Genomic DNA, 17,463 nt, shown 5'->3' on the forward strand with positions numbered 1-17,463 from the left:
GTGGTGCTAATGAGGTTGGGGCGAGTGCTGCTCTTTCACTTTCCCTACCCACATTTATTCTGCAAGTGTGAGAATCTAACAGGTGATCGTCTGCTCATCACCATCCCGAGAATATTAACAGTCAAAATATTTTAACAACATTGATACGTGTAATCTATCATCACACACAATCTGGAAATGTATTATGAAGCATTATAATCAGGCATTTTGATGGAGCTATTTGTAACTTTTCTCTGCTGCTGGTCTCTTGCTGGAAGCAGGTGCCGGTGGTTCCCTCGACAAGAGCTTCAGCCATAGTTGTGTTTACAAGACAAGGTTATAATACGTTCCCCTTCAAGACAGGCCACAGCTAGCTGGTTAGCATGCTAACTTCAATAGAGGAAAAGATGTGATAGAGACAAGAGTTGACACTGGCGTTTCTCTCTGCTGTTGGTGAGTAAAGGAATGAAGTTTGATGCTGAACTCGCGACGTTTCCTCTGGACTGGTAAACAAACAGTTGCTTTGAAGCAATAGCAAAACTTACAAATAGCTCCATTACAACCAAGTTTAAGAACACTTGCACACCTAGTCCACTAGAAACAGGTGCAGACCCTGCGGTACTGAGTAGCAGCGTCAGTGAAAAGCTGAGTTTCTGCTGTGCAACTGGTAGCAATAAGTAGTGAAAGGTCTTTAAACACAGACACTAAAATCTTTGATTCTGATCTGTAAAATCAATGTGCCAACAGCTACTATCTACTCAGAGAGACCCGTGTTCTTTAAATACATTAGAGAGGTACAGTGATATCAATACACACAACACAGTTGGTGTTCACTATGGATCCAAACAAAAATAAAGCCTTACATACTGTACACACATGCACAACAGCTCACAGACAAACCATCAGCCTTGAAAAGACTTGCCTTTGTTTCACACTCCAGGTCACACAGGGTGAGGGAGGCAAGACAGGGTGAAAGATTGGAAGAAAAGCAGCACTAGAAACTATTCTATATCCTCACTTCGAAAACAAACACACACAAAGCAGCAATACACTGCACACTGACAGAGGACAGAATGAGGAAGAGGAAACCACTGTCACCACACTGGTAGCACACTCAGCTTTCCTGGTGTGTGTCTGTATTTGTGTGTGCACACATGGTTCAAGAGGTTATTTTAGGGCAGCCTTCAAGGTGATGGATGCATCACAGGTGAATCATCAGAATAAAACACTGAGCCAAACATCACCACTGTATTAGTAAGGAAGTATTATAGCAGGTAGGAGGGTTCATATTTCACAAATAATGCACAGATTTGCACAGCAGGACATTGTTCCTGCAGTGGACGAGGTCAGTGGTCTGTCTGCATTCTAATGATGGGCGGAAACAGAGTAGCTGTTGACCTTCTCTGCGTAGAGGGAGAAGTGAAAGAGTGGGAACTTCCTGCCTTCGAGAGAAAGTGAGTGCTAAGACTGACTACTGAGGAAAGAAAGAATCTACAGTTGGAAAATATTACCAGTTTGATTTGTTCAGCCACTCATTCATCTCAGTTAACCAACTCGCATTACTGTCTACTGAGAAAATCACCACAGCAAACAAAAGAAAGGTTTATCTACCTAGTTAACAAAGATATTTAATCAAATTTATAGAATGCCTCACATTTGTCTCTACAGTCCACGACATGAAGGGACAAAGTCAAGTGCAGCCCGATAATTTAGGGCTGCAGGAGTCAAAGAGAGACAGAGACTCAGCAGGAAGCAGAGCAGACAGAGTGAGTCTTTCATTTCACCTTCCTGTCTCTCTCTCCCTCTCTCCCTGTCTCTGTCTGTCTGCCTCTCTCTCTTGCTGCTGCAGTGCTCTAGTTTCCCCAGCCTTGTCCAGCTCCAACTTAAACCAGCATACACACTAAAAATAGCACACTAGAATGCAGTGCTACAGAGGTCAGCGTGTCTCTCATACATTCTTACAATTTGGAGCTTTCATTATTTTTCTTGCCACTCTTATGCCAATCATAAATCAATAACACCGCCTAAGAGTGATGAAAGAAAGGAGTATCCTGATGTGTATGATGTGATTTAGGTTTTAAATGGTACTTCTAACCCTAGAGTCACCTCAGAATAAAGCTGAAAAAGCTGTCATTGCACGTTAAAAAAGGATTTTAATATACCTCTACGGCGTATATTTAGGATTCAGTATCTACACATCAAAATTAGTGACACACAGTATCATACAGCAGTCTATAACAGGAGATTACCATGTTTTCGAGTATCAATTATATCAGAATGATTTAAGAGAAAAGAGTAAAAACGCCTATAAGTGGCTTTGTTTACTAATCTCTATGTCCACCATACAGCTTAAATCTTTTCCCTTATGCAGATAGGCTATAGGATATAGATAGAATATAGGCTGACTTACTTTAGCAAAGAGAAGGATTAAATCCTTACTCTGAAGGTATACTGTCAACAGTGGAACTGGAGGTTCTTGTAGTGACAGTGATATTAATAGAACTTTTACGCAGCCTTGGAGCCCTCACTGTCCTGCGGTAACTATGTTTAGCTTTACGCTGGCAGAAAATAACACATGTATGCGCCTGTGAGTCTATTTCTGCTTCCACCACTGCAATCTATCCTGGCTCACCATAGGCCTGTTCAGACATGATATGCACAGAAAAGGCATTACCATGGCAACACGGTCACCGCGAACACCTATTGGTCTATTTTCAACAGACTGGAGAGAAAGGGAATATGAGCACAGAATCAAGTGCACGATATTCACTGTGTGTGATTCACTATGACTGAAATGTGATTCAAACAGAGTTAGAGGGTCAGAGCTGGGCAAGATACACAAAACAATCACAGTATACATTATTCCATATCAGGAAAATGATATACATGGGATAAAGTAACCTTTCAGGAATGTACCATGTAATCATCTTCACTGCTCAGTAATTTGCAATATATTGTCCAAAATGACCTGATGCAGGCAGAGATATTTAAGTGATGATACTACAGTAAAGAGTATCTGACAGGGACACATTATCTCATGGTTTATATCATCATATCATATAAATTCAACACAATACCAAGAAACTACAGTACTTTTAAATTACCTCCACGTTTAAAAAGTTTTAATGAATAGCTAAAAGTAACCAAACTTCACATTCCGCTCACATGAAGTGAATCCAATGTAAAAAAAATGTGTCATGTATTATTTATAGAAACAAAAGCATCTTAATTTGTCTTCCAGATGTACAGACACAGCCAGTGTAGCCAATTTACTATTTCAGCAGCTAACTACTCATTAAATCTACTACAAGTATAAAAACGTTTGGCATGCTGCTTCCCTGTATAGTGTTTACTTCAATCAAAGGTCAAAATCACTGCATGACAGTAAACAACCACAAGGTGAAACTAATCTCTAGCCATTTTGAATGAACTTTAATAACACTGTTAACTAAGACATATTAAGTTCAACAATAAATGGGATTTCTTTGCTTTGCTTTAAGATGATGATACTTTATAATCTACTCATTAAAATACATTGTTGATAACAGCTATTTGTTAAAGCCACTGAGTACAACAAAGGTTGACAAACTACAGTGTGACATGAGGACATCTTGTGCATCAGATAATTAGTCACATATCAACAAATATGACACACATTCACATTTATATGGAGACAAAGACAGATGGCTTGTTAAAGACTTGAAACACCTCTCTTTTCACGTCTTCTCAGGGCCACTGCACGTTGCCATGGAGATAATGAGACTGAAACAGGAGGGAGCAAACTGCAGCAGAGTTTCTGATGTCAATATTATAAACTGATATAGTTGCTCAGGGACTGAAATGATGAACATTTTTAGATGTAGTATGTTGTGTGCTTTCAGGTATGAGGAAGTACAGTACACCCACCCACACCCACACCCACACCCACACCCACACCATCAGATTTGATAGAAAACCTAATTATGTTCACAGCTTGTTGCTAAAACCAGAAAATGAGATGTGAGCAGAAAATAATATCAAATGTTGATTATTCAAAATTGTTTAACACAATTCAGAATTCCCAAAGAAAGTTCAAAATGAAGTAAAAATAGCAAAGTAATGGTTTGATATCACAATAACGTGATAAATCGGTTTTTGTTTGATTACACTGTTGATGTCTTAATGTGAGGTAACTGTTTGATATTTGCATCGTATGTTTGTATTTATATTCTGTGTGTATTTATTAGGGTACAAGCATTTGCTGATGAAGACTGTGATATGTGGTCGAAAGCTGTGGAAAAAGCTTGTAAGTGGAACTCTAGTTAAGACTATTTTTGAAACGACATATTTACAATTAGTTTTCAGTATATACTGACAACTTATAGAACATATAATACATGTAAACATAACAAATTTCATATAAAAAAGGACAAAACAGACAGTTACACACACACACACACACACACACACACACACACAGAGCAAGAGAGAGAGAGCGAGAGAGAGAGAGAGTGCTTTGTATTAGAGTACTGCAGGGCAGAAAGCCACAAAGTTCCACCGAGGCAAGACTGTCAGCTGAAAAGCATTAAAGAAAAGCCTGTGTGTGTGGGTGTGTGTGTATGTGTGTGTGTGTGTGTGGGTGTGTGTGTGTGTGTATGTGTGTGTGTGTGTGTGTGTGTAGCAGCTGCTGCTTCCCTCCAACTCTTGGCTCCTCACAGCAGTGTCCTCGTCATTTAGACATATTACCCCTCTGCAGATGCAGCTGAAAACAATATCAAATCTGTGTCACTAGCAGAAAAGCTAGAAATGTAAAAGGGATTGTTTACTGTATCATTTACACAGTACAATAATAGAAATCTGTGTCCCTGCCTTAACTGTTGTTATCTCTTGAGATATGAAAAACATGGCTCAAGAGTTTTCCTGCACACATTAATTCCGTATCTCAATCCACCTGTCTCCACTTCCTGTAAAACCTTCTAATCTTACATTGTTTGATGATCCTGTACTTGTTGTGATTTGATCAGCTAAGCCCTCCCATCATCTCAGCTTCATAAAGCTTGTGATTCAAGTAATGGCAATATCATGAATCTGAGAGGAGCATTTGAATATCAGATGGCAAAACTTTCTTTGCATTTTCAAAGAATGTGTTTGCAATTTAATTTATTCATCTTTCCTTTGTTCTATGTCTACATTTTCAATTTCAATTAATTGATTGAGAAATACTCATCACAGTAGCGTAGAGGTGACAGCATCATCCAAACCCCATTATAATCTTTGCTTGAAAACAATTAATCGATTATTGAAATAGTTGACACTTAATTTATGTTCTGTGATCTGACTATTCATCCACTGCAGCTCTGTTCCACTTCACTTGTTAATATATCACACTGAAGAATCTAAACACACAACTGTTATTTCACTGGGATACAGCTATCCAGTCAAGAGCACAAATTAAAGCACATGTCAATAATCAATCAACAATAAATCGATCATAAGTAACTCAACATCATTACAACTGGACTGTAGCATTTGATTTAATATGAGACATAGTGTCACAATGTCAGCCAGCTCAGCCTGCACACTCTGCCCTGTAGCTACAACACCACTCTCTGAGGGCGGAGGGTGTTTTTACACGTTAGAGATAGAGGGTATAGATAGACATTTACAACATTTTGACTCGACTACAAAGAAGAATACATTCATTTTTTTAAATGTTTGTAACCACTAACACTTTTGGTATGAAGAGGAACTCAGTCCACACACTGCACTAAGAGTGTGTGTGGTTTGGTCAAACTCTTGAGTCAGCACTAACAGTTTTATTCTCCACCTCCCGTCCCTCAGCCTCAACACACACACACACACACACACACACACACACACACACACACACACACACACACACACACACGAGCAGCAGGCTGGGTTGGCCCACTAAACAGTGACTTCATTGTACCGTTTATGCCAAACAGATTGCAGCCCACTCCCTCTCCCTCCCTCCCTCCTCCCTCCTCTTCCTCCCTCCAGTCTTCCTGTCCAACTGGAAAAACAGAGAGGGGCGTGGCCATGGCTTCATTGCTCTGAGTGTGTGTGAGAGCGTGTGTGTGTGTGTGTGTGTGTGTGTGTGTGTGTGTGTGAGCGGGAGAGAGTCAGACTGTTTTTTCTGTTCTGTGGGGTTCAAAGGTCTTCAGAAGAATGGGCAGCTCTGTGCGGGCAGAGGAACAGAGAGCTGGAATGGAGGAATCTGAGTGTGTGTGTGTGTGTGTGTGTGTGTGTGTGTGTTGGAGTCAGCAGTGCCAGGAAGAGAGAGTAAAGCTGCCACTTTTCTTCACTTGTGTGAGTGTGATAGTTATTTTGAAAAGGAGCTACACTAAGAAATACGGTACACAACAGGAACTGTGAGTGAGATCCGTTTATATCTAGGGTTAAATTTGATACAAAGTTTTAAAACACGACATACTTGATAAAAAAGTTTAGAGCACTTTTATGGCCAACAAAGAACTTTGACCTTTTAGGTAAATGTCTCTAGTCTGTTAAATATCCACCTTCAAACAATCACAGCAAAAACCCACATGCAGAAGACCGCAGACTGAAAATATCAGTGCAAAGCAAAGTAAACAAAGGTTTTTTTATTGTTTTTTTTTTTTTTAAATCAGACAGACAGGATATGACCAGGGCATTCTGTTACTGCTTACTAATGTCCTCTTCATCTAACCATGATGCTCTTTGGAGTGCAAATATTTTGCAGCTTGTCTTTGAAGATACTAGTTGTTTGAAGTGGGATGACATGACCACTCACTGTCACTGTCTGGGGTTTGCATGGGACTGAACACAACAGTGAGCTTTTTGCGGTGGTCTGGTGTTGAGATGTGGTGACAGAGGTGGTAAAGCCCCTGAGCATGACCGTAACCAGCAAACTGTGCTGAGACCAACACGTCTACACACTTAACAGAGATAGTTCTGTATTGAAATACTGCTCTGTAGTTACACAGTAGTAGCGTGTGCCTCCTCATCAGTGTAAACAGATGTCAGGGCACAGTTGCTATAGAGATACCACATGGAGACAACAAAAGCTGTAATTGGTCAGGTTTGGCTGATGCCAGGGGAGAGAGTGAAGACAACGTGACACAAGTTGAAGAAAGACTTAGTTATCTGTTGCTTTTTTAGAAACACATCTAATGAAACCAGCTCCACTGCAAACCCTCAGCTCACTGTGATCTCACTGTGATCTCACTGTGATCCCTGCTCTCTGTCACAGTGACAGACAGAGTACAAACACAGCGACTGCATGGCAGTTTACCTCCTGTTAGGAATGAATGGGAAACACAGAACTACATATCAACACCTTCTCCGTAGGTATGTACGGCAGGACTGCTGTTACCTCCCTGCCAATCCTAACCACAACTATAGATGACACACCATGACTTATTTGCCTGATGCTTTTGTAACATTTACCATATAGCCTGGCGTATGAGTCTCATTTCCACATACACATACATGGAGGTCCTTGTTAACAACACAACACGTTGGGGTGTGATGTAGCCATCTTGTTCCTAGGGAGCCTGGGTTAGCAGATTTCTCTGCTGTGGGTCTGAGCAGTGTTACATAATACACTGCGTTTGTGTTCTGTGGACTGCAATGTGTTTTGTCAGTCCTCTCTGTCCAAAGAGAGGACATATTCTTTTTTAGATCTTTTTGTTTTTGTGTGGTGTAATCAAAGGCCTCTTGGTGTCACAGTGTTTGAAGCACTAATGATTGACTGTGCTGTGTAAGAACTTACACTGGTGAGAAAACCATCAGAGAGTGACCGCAAGAACTGACTGTAGTTCATGATTGACCATAGGTGTGTATATCAGTTTATTTTTTCGCTGTTCTCCATAGAAAGGCTAGAAACTGAGAATAAATATATAAGTAACACTGACAATATACTAACAACCAATCAAATCACAGAACCAAAGCTACACTACTAATCAGAATGGTAATAGAAAAGAGGCCTTTTCAGGGATGAAGAAGTTGGTGAACTTCCAGCTTTCCTGCAGCAGTGGAAGTTAATGAAGCCTCGACAGTTAATGCAAACAGTTCCTACAACCTTCTGTCTGTACAAACACACTGTAGGAACAAACTGTGTTTATTAGGACAACACTGTACTGCAGGAAGTAGGACTGTATATTACTGTCAGAACAGTGAGAAAAAGACAAGTAGCAGAGGAAGACAGACTGGTTCATCCTACAGCGAGATAATGAGCCACAACATTAGACGATGACGACCTGAACCCCACAGAGCTGCTGTAGGATGAACTGAAAGCAAAGCAACCTGCAAGTGACACACATTAGTGGGGAAAAGAGTTGGGACCAACTTTCTGAACAATGTTTGATATTTATTGTCACAAGTGTTTTCAGCTGATGGTGGAGTAAAGAAATTAGATTAAATTTAGAGATTCCATGATTCTGAACTTGCTTCCTCGGGATACTACCCTCATGCATAAGGACAAGAGACTTTCACCGCATAACTTTGTATATCGTATGTTTTATATTTATTTTTCAATTTTACAATATCTACAAAGTAGAACCAACATAATATAGCAATTTAGATGTCCTGGAAGAGATTCAGAGGCAAAATGATACAATTTAGTTGTTTTTTACACAAAATGGTTGTGCACAATGGCAGAATCTGATGATGCGTAGGGTAAATGAAGTGGCTAAGGATTGTATTGTGTGTGTACATAGCCTCCTGTAGTGGAACTCATTAGTATTGTGTAGCCAGATTTCATTTTAAGAGGTAAAAAACCCCTTTGGCACACTTTGGGTACCTTGGCTATCCAAGTGTCCAAATGGAGAGTCTGCCTGGCCCTGTCCCTACTGTGTGCTTTGTGATATTTCTAACTACATTGTTACAGTTGTAGTCATGAAGTTCCTGAATGAAATCCGTGGCATCCCAATGCATGGGACCATGTTATCATGGTGTTACCCACTGTCTGATTTAATAAATTCTAGGTGATGGACAAAAAATTAAATTTTTCCTTTGGTTTATCACAATTTACTCAGCTATAGTAACAGTCACAATGTTATTGACACATACAATGAATTCTCTGAGGTCTTACCTATCCATAGTGACCAAGCTCTTGCAAACGGACCTGATGGTTGTGGAGCTAGTGTTGATCTATTTTGGGTATGTCTGTCTAGGCGAGGCATAACCCCCAGGGTCCCTAGGGCTTCACAGGTTAAGATATATGATTTATCTGTTTTATGCTTTAATTTCTGAAACACTGAGACATCACAGTGTGTAAATTAAGGTGTTCCAAAGCTTTTGAGCAGCAGTGTATTTCCAACCAATCAAACAACAATTATTTATAAATGAGTAGCCTTGTTCCCAAAATAGGCAGTGGTGTTAGTTGAGTTACTTTTGTTTTGGTATAAAAAGAGGAGTTGAGGACACCCACTATGGAAACTGTGCCAGCACAGAAAGCAACGGCTCAATGGTCACAACAACCTTAGACTTAAAGAGCTGTAGTGGATAAATGAGATGACAGGATGCCAGTAGTGTGGCGAGACTTTAGAGATACTCAGAGTGTGGCCACAGAAGTGGATGAGATGGGTCCTGGGCTGCTCAAAGTCCAACATGAAACCTATTGGTGGTGTATACTATTATCTCCAACATCAACAAACAGATAAAATACTGAAAATAAACTCACTTTATCCCCTGAAGCATCACCATCCACTGTGTGCAAAGCCTGCACAGTGCAAGCACATGAAACACCATCACATACACAGATCCACTAAGAACAGGCAATAAAGTTACCACCACACAACAAACTCACCATTTCATCTGCTTTATCCCAGACATGAAAAACATTGGATGAATTTCAATTTATAATGAATTTAACTTGTAAACATAAGGGTGTAGTTGTATATGTGTAACTTTGTAACCCAGTGGTATTTCAAATTGGATGACATAATAATGCATAAAATGCACATAAATGCACATTTCTTAAAAACAAAACCAAAAACAAATCCAAGTTGTATTATGTAAGTATATAAGTTGTATATTGCTGCAGTGAAAACTATTGATACATTCACTCAATTCCCATGTTTGTTTTTAGAAAGATGAATGTATCCACATTGTCATTTTTTGGCCTTTATTCTGGTAGCCACAGTGAGAGAGAGACAGGAAAGTCAGGGAGAGAGAGAGAGGGGGTAACATGCAGCACAGGGCCATGGGTCAGATCGAACCCGGGCCGCTGAGGTTAGATCTAAGCCTTTATGGTATGTGCTCCACCAGCTTGGCTTATATGAAAGACAAAAATAACTTGACAACTTTTTTGCCATATCATCTTCCATGCATATCATATATATGCACCAACATGTCTTTCATGTCTTCTTTTTCACAACCCACAGCACTATACTCCAGTTCATCAACTACCATGTCTGAAATTCAAAGCATTATGTGTAGGTTCTTCTTAGGTTCAACAAATTGCAGCCTTTTAAGCATGTTAAGTCCAGGTTGAAGGAAAATATAAGACCACTCTAACAGGAAGAATAAAGATGAGCCAGAGTTGCACTGGCTGTTGTCTTCTCTCCTCCCCTATCAGTTGCTCAGTGACCACAGTGACAGCCATTTTCTTGCACTTATTCTGTGAATAATTACAAAATAAATTATTATGACACGTTACATTTGGATATCACTTTGGTGTCATGATAGTCTAGCTAAAGAGAACCAACCAGAACTAACCGATATCATCAAGCTCCTGGAATACTATCAATGTTCTGCTGCCACCAGAATACAATGTCAGAACGTTCATCACATCAGTTTACACAGTGCACCCATGGTAACTGGCCATGACAGAGTCAGTGCACGGGCCACAGTGAACAGACAAAGAAACTACTGCACTGATTCAAAGCATGAGTCACCAGAAGACATGGCAACAGTGGATTTGACTTCTGATTGGCTGCAATCAAATGAAAAAATAGAAACTGTGTCTCACTCTTGGTATTTGGACTTGTCTAAAGCACAAACTGATGACGGATGGTCAGAGTGTGGAACACAGTCTTCCCGTCTGGTTGACACTGAGGGGAACACAGTGTTCCAGCCAGCACAATACAAGCTGTGTTCAGCTGCGGAGCTCTGACACACATACACACACTCTAATTAAATACACAGCCACATAACACAAGTATACATCCCTATGAAATACTGCTTGTCGTGGCGCTACAGTATCTAGTGTGTGTCTGTGTATCCGTCAGTATTAATATGTGTGATGTGTGGGTGTAAATTATGAGTCAGTATTGAGAAGTGTAAAATCAGTCAGAGAACAGACTGTGGCTGCATGTGTTGGCTTTGTGTTCACATTAAACCCTGGCAGTGTCAGATCCATATGGAGCACAGCACCCAACCCTGGCTGCTCTCTAGGGACAATGATACTCCATGGCTGTAGTATCCAGCCTAGAGCTAATTGTGAATGACAAATTCCTCATTAACTAATAACATCCAGTTAAAATGTGTACATCTGCCAACAGACAACATAGTGACAGTTCTGTTTTAACAGAAGCCTTTTATTCACACCAAGATCGCAGGTAGTTCTTTCATGTGTTAACTGCTCTGCAGCTAAAAGCTGTGATATGAGACAGCACAGCCAAGAACCTCCTTCCAAACCAAATGTATGTACCATCAAATGTACACATGTGCCATCATTCAACTGTAAAGCAGCTATAGGCTGGCGGGAAGTACAACAGTTCACAATCTCTACAATTCTAACATATTTCTGAAATCAACAATACCAGGTGCCACAGGTATGCATGAGATGAACAGTGTGCACACGGCTGGGTACAGGTGCAGGACAAAGAACAGCAACAGAGGGAAAAAAGAGACAATCTGCACACTGCAATTTCCTAGCTCCAAAGCCTTTGTCTGACTCTGTCTGTATACAGCCTGTCTCTGTTCACAGGGATGTTCGCTTGACAATGACCTTGCAGATTGGAACAAACTCTGGATATGCAGACAGCCTCTTCTTTGATCATATAACACATGATATTGGAAGTGTATTAATAATTCATGATGACAGAACATATCAGACGTCTTTTGCAAAACGATTTGCCAATGTCACGGAAGCAACTTCTGGTTACAGAACTCATGTAGTCTCACAAAAGGTGAGTCTGGGTCAATGAACTTAACTTTGCTCTTACATTAAATGATGGTTTATCTTATAACTGTATTGTAGAAAAACTTTAAACATAGGTACTAATTAACAAGGCTGACTTTAAACCTCTTTCAGCCATCACTTTAGTCCCCTCTAAAATCAGACCTGGTTCAACTTTCCAAAGAATAGCTGCATTTTAAGGAGATAAAGCAAAATTAGTTCCTCTAACAAGCTAAGAAATACGATTAAACCAAACTGAATTTCGGAAGCAATACTGCATGAAGAAGAATGGAGGCATCTCTGTTGTGCTTTCTAACAACATTTCTGAAGCCAAAGGTCATATAAAATATGATGGATGCTCTTTTTAACCAGCCATCTTTTAGGTCTATTTTTATAGAAGATATATATCGTTATATTTAAATAGTTTAAAACATTAAACTGAGTTTCACTAACCTGTAAAACAGAAAATTCTAATTTTTATGTTATATCTCATTTGAACAAAAGTGTTCAAACAAGATATAATGTGTTAATAAGTGAGCTTTAGAGGATTTTGTTGCTGTTGGATAGAGTCAGGCTAGCTATCCCCTATGTTTGCAGTCTTTGTGTTAAGCTGAGCTAACTGTCTGCTGGCTGTAGCTTCATATTTGCTGTACAGACCTAAGAGTGGTATTAATCTTCTATTCTATTAATCTAAAATATCCCTGTATTCCTTTATATCTAAGCATACTGTTAGTTAAAATCAATCTTTGTATCAAATGGCTTTACTGAATTACTAGATATACAGTGGCTTCACAGAGTATTCAGGCCCCTTCACTTTACTGTGTTATAACTATAAATGGATACAAAGAGAAAACATGTTTTTATAAATTGTTGCAAATTTATAAAAAAAAAAATGAAAAGATAAAATCTCTCATTAACAAAAGTATTCAGGCCCCTTGATTCAGTTACAGCTTCCAGTTTCCTGGGTTAGTCTCTACAGGACTTTGGCCGGTCCACTCAAGCACAGTCAGAGACTTGTCCCGAAGCCACTCCAGTCTTGTCTTGGCTGTTGGCTTCAGCTCATTGTTGTGCTGAGAAGTGAACGGTAGCCCAAGTCTGAGCTCACCTGCACTCTGGAGCAGGTTTTCTTCAAGGACCTGTCTGTATTTGGCTGCATTCATCCTTCTCTCAGGTCTGACTAGTCTCCCTGTCCCTGCTGCTGAGCAGCACCTGGTGTTCACCAGACACAGTACTTGGAGCCCAGAGGGTTCAGTTTTTGTCTCATCAGACCAGAGACTCTTGCTCCTCAATGCAGTACAATTTACCGAAATGTGTACGAATAATTGTTGAATCATTATTCAACTTGGTTTTGTAATAACTGACAGCGATCGTTGTAACCTTTGATGCCAGACTGTCCAGTTGTGAAGGTTGCAGTGTCTGAAGATAGGCGGTTCTCACTGGAATTTGTTGTTGTGAGGAGAGACTAACCATGACCTTGTATTCATTGCAGTTTGGCATAATAAGCTGGTGGGGGGAATAGCAGTTTCTATGATGTTTCTCACGTGCAGAGTCTGTTCCTGGGCCCAGAATAAATGTGTTCATTTTAGTCAATGGTGCCTGAGCAAAGAGTGATTTTTAATTATTAATCACTCATCCTCTGAGTCCTCAAAGCAGGCTGTCATATACCTTTTACTCACAGTGGCTTCTCTCTATCCACTCTACAATGAAAGCCTGATTGATTGAGTACTGCTGAGATGGTCGTCCTTCCAGCAGGTTCCCATCTCTGCAGAGGACAGCTGAGGCTCTGTTAGAGTGACCGCTGGTTCTTGGTCACCTTTGAGGGCGGCATTTCAGTTTTTATTTTTGATGGTGGTAATAGAGGTAGACAAGTAATGCACAGGGAGAGGGGGGGGGGTAAGGGCCCAGCCTTGACACGTGGTATGCGTTAAACCAGGTGAGCTCCTGCTGCACCTGGTCTAAATAGCTTTGTAAATGACAGAGTTCAGTTTTTGATTTTTAATAAAGTTGCAAATCATCTCTGAAAACTTGTTTTCACTTTGTCATCATAGGTCACTGAGTGTAGACTGATGGGCAAAATGGCAATTTTACCCATTAAAACAACAAGGTGTGCAAAAAGTGAAGGGTGTGAATACTATTCGGAGCCACTGCATCTGGTGGGCATCTGTTCCAGATATATGGCACTGTATGGGTGGTAGTTACTTAAACAGAAATCAGTAGTAATCAGGCACAGCAAGCTACTTCACAAGGCCTGACAGTGATTCGGTGTATTCATGAGCGTGAGTGTGATTATTACCTGGTATGGCTGGAAGGTTGAATGGTCCGACAGGAAGTCCAGCTGTTGGTCTAACAAGAATTCCACTGCTGTTACTGACGACAACAGGCTCTTCCCCACCACTGGCTTAAACGCCTGCACACACAAAACATACAACATGGTCAGCAAAAGGACAGCTTACTTCTATCAGCAATCTGAGCAAATCGTCACATCAAAATCAATTTAGGGTAAGTGATTTGTAGAATTCATCAATTCTGCAATAAATATGTAATAAACGACAGATGTATTATTTATTTTGGAGCTGCAATTTCATATAAAAAATGCTGTAAACCAGAGGAAACAGAGAAAAGAAGGAAGAAAGATGAATGACAGAGCAAAATAAAAGATTAGAGAGAGAAAAACAAGATGAAGAGAGAGAGAGAGGGGGAGAGAGAGGGATGGAGGAGAAAGAGACAGAGAGCAGGGGATAGAAGGAGAGCTCCAGAGTGGTGAATAAATTAATGAGCAGAGGAAGTCTGACAGTTCAAAGGCAGAACACTCCACTTTGATGTTGCTTCTTTTACCCACACACACACACACACACACACACACACACCGATGATGTCTGTCAGCCTGCGGTCTGAGCTCAGCTGTTACTGCACATACAACACAGAGAGCAGTGGCTTCCATACTTCCTCTTAATATCTGTGCGTGCTGATGTGACTCTAATGCACTCACGCTATTTACAGCTACATTCATCACTGTGCAGAGGTTGTCTTGAAGTTTCTTTACAACCACATCACTTCTCATTTTTTATTTTAATATCAGTTCATCAGTCAAGTATACACTGTGTGTGTCTGTGTGTGTTTAGCGGCGTTCAGTGCGGCCATCATTTATGGTTATATAACCCGGTCAGTCTAATAGAGAGATGAGAGATTAGAGGTGAGAAACATGACCGCTGTGACCCCCCTCCCTGACACACACACACACACACACACACACACACACATCCACAGGAGGCAGCAGGACATTGTGCTTGCAAGCAAAACATGATAGTGTGTGTCTGCAGCTCTATTTCTGTCTGTCTACACGTATCACATTTCCAGCCTGCAGTGGCAGCACGCAGCCAGCAACGCAGGCCACACTGCTGCATGTTATTTTAGAAATTATTGGTATTTATTTTAGTAAGTGACTGAGTCCTGACCAGCATCCCATTCAGTAGAATCATTAGAATACCACACTGACAGTGAGTGTGCTAACACACAACAATATCCCACTTCAGATCAAATTCAGGACATGATGTTTGTACAAATAACCTGGGTATTTACATGATTCTGATGTATATCTGTTTCTATCTAATTTTATTTCTCAAACCTGTTGTGTCTGAACTGACTGAGCCTCATCAACAATTGTGGATGGACTCATTACATATTTTTTTGGCTACATGTAGACTGCTGAATTTACAGGAGCTTCTCTGTCTGTTCTCCAGCAATGGAACACAAGAGCAACAATCAAATTTATCGTTTGCATAACCACTGTCAGACGTTCACTTTCATTTCATGCAGATGTTACCATGCCATAGCCTCGCAGCACATATCTGAAGAAACCACTATATTCCTTCAGAACTTTTGGATGGTCAAATAGCTTCTGTATATCCACTTCCGAACAGATTTTAGTCTGTGTAAAAAACACAGCCTACAAATTCATTTGAGTGTCAAAGCGTCAGGAGAGCCTGTGCAGAGGGCTCCAGTGAAGAAAGGCAGTGTCGTGCCAGACCACAACAACATCTGATAAGGTGCTGCTCCGGATGAATTGCTTTGTGCCACAAACACTGTAGGTCTACTTTTTAGCACACAATCATCATGACAAAAGATCAAATAACTGCCACCAAGAAAACTTTCCACTTGCAAAATTCTATCTCATAGTGCTATAAACCACTGTGTAGTTCTCAGATACTCGGACTTCAGAACTTCCTGAATTCTAGTTCATTGTCTGACCAGTAATTGAAACAACACACCTCCACCAGCACAATTCCTTGTATTTCTCTCAGGGCTGGTTTTGGGCTGAAGGCCCACTAAGGGGTTATCCAGGTTCTGAAACCAGGATTATATCGTTTACATGTGCGGAACAGGGATACTGGGAAAATCTGGTCAGAACGGGGACACTAGAGTAAACACACTCAGAGAGGATAACACTTTACCATGCCAAGGGAGATTCTCACATATAAATCCATCAACAGCGCAAACCTAACAGCCTTTTACTCTTCACAGAAAATGAAACTGTTGCAACAGTGTGCAGAGTCTGTGTGATCAGCCATCAGAGGCGAGACTCTCCACTGTACATGCTGCGCTTATAACCTGGATCCATTATAGATGCACGATGGGAAAGATTTATGAGAATGGCCACCACTAACAGCCTGGACGCAGAGCAGAGATGATGCAGAAGCAGGATGGAACCTTGACAAGGTTTACAGCATGTCAATACAGAACACATGAAGTAGGGCTTGCTACCATGGCTACCACTGCAGGCACAGTTGGCTGGTAAAACGCTGAAGAAGGATACATGACCATGACTATGGAAAAGAGAGGGACTCATCTCTATCTACACACACACATACCTAGAAAAAAATATGGTGGTAAATATTCCTGTGTACCATAACTGCAGATCTCAGAACAGATTCAAAATGCAGGGCCGTCACAACACCAGCATTTTAATAACTAACAGGTCTAAATGAGTCTGCAGCATTTTTCAGTTGCGTGTGTGCTCTGGGGACCTCATGTTTTATTACTTTATTTAACAATTATCTCATTTCCAGCAGAAAATGATATTTCCAGCTTTGTCTCGGCCATTCAATCACATAAACATAAAAACCTAAATAGGAATTTAACAACATAATGACATTATTCTGTCAAACTACTATTTCAAAGTCAAGACAGCAGTTGACATTCTGGAGCTTTTAGTCATATCACATGATCTTCTTATTAATGAACCTGGTGGTGACTGTTTTTATTAACTGCTGTTTCCATGGGAACAAATAAAATTCCACACTGTTTCTGTTGTTGTCAGTGAGGAAAACAAAGGAAAAGTTGGCAGGATAAATGATTATCAATAATGATTCATGCTC

The 17,463-nt window shown here is 40.4% G+C and overlaps 1 protein-coding gene across 3 annotated transcripts in view; it reads right to left on the reverse strand.

Moving 5' to 3' along the window:
• The window catches only part of jmjd1cb (jumonji domain containing 1Cb), a 123,139-nt gene that overhangs the window by 33,658 nt on the left and 72,018 nt on the right, over positions 1 to 17,463 (reverse strand). For all 3 annotated transcript variants that reach the window (XM_056365519.1, XM_056365518.1, XM_056365520.1), the window contains one exon: positions 14,382 to 14,495. In XM_056365519.1, coding sequence (XP_056221494.1) covers positions 14,382 to 14,495 — 114 coding nt within the window. The remainder of the gene's footprint in view (positions 1 to 14,381; positions 14,496 to 17,463) is intronic.

This window comes from Seriola aureovittata, chromosome 21 (genome assembly GCF_021018895.1).
Source record: "Seriola aureovittata isolate HTS-2021-v1 ecotype China chromosome 21, ASM2101889v1, whole genome shotgun sequence".
In the NCBI taxonomy this organism is placed as follows: Eukaryota; Metazoa; Chordata; class Actinopteri; order Carangiformes; family Carangidae; genus Seriola; species Seriola aureovittata.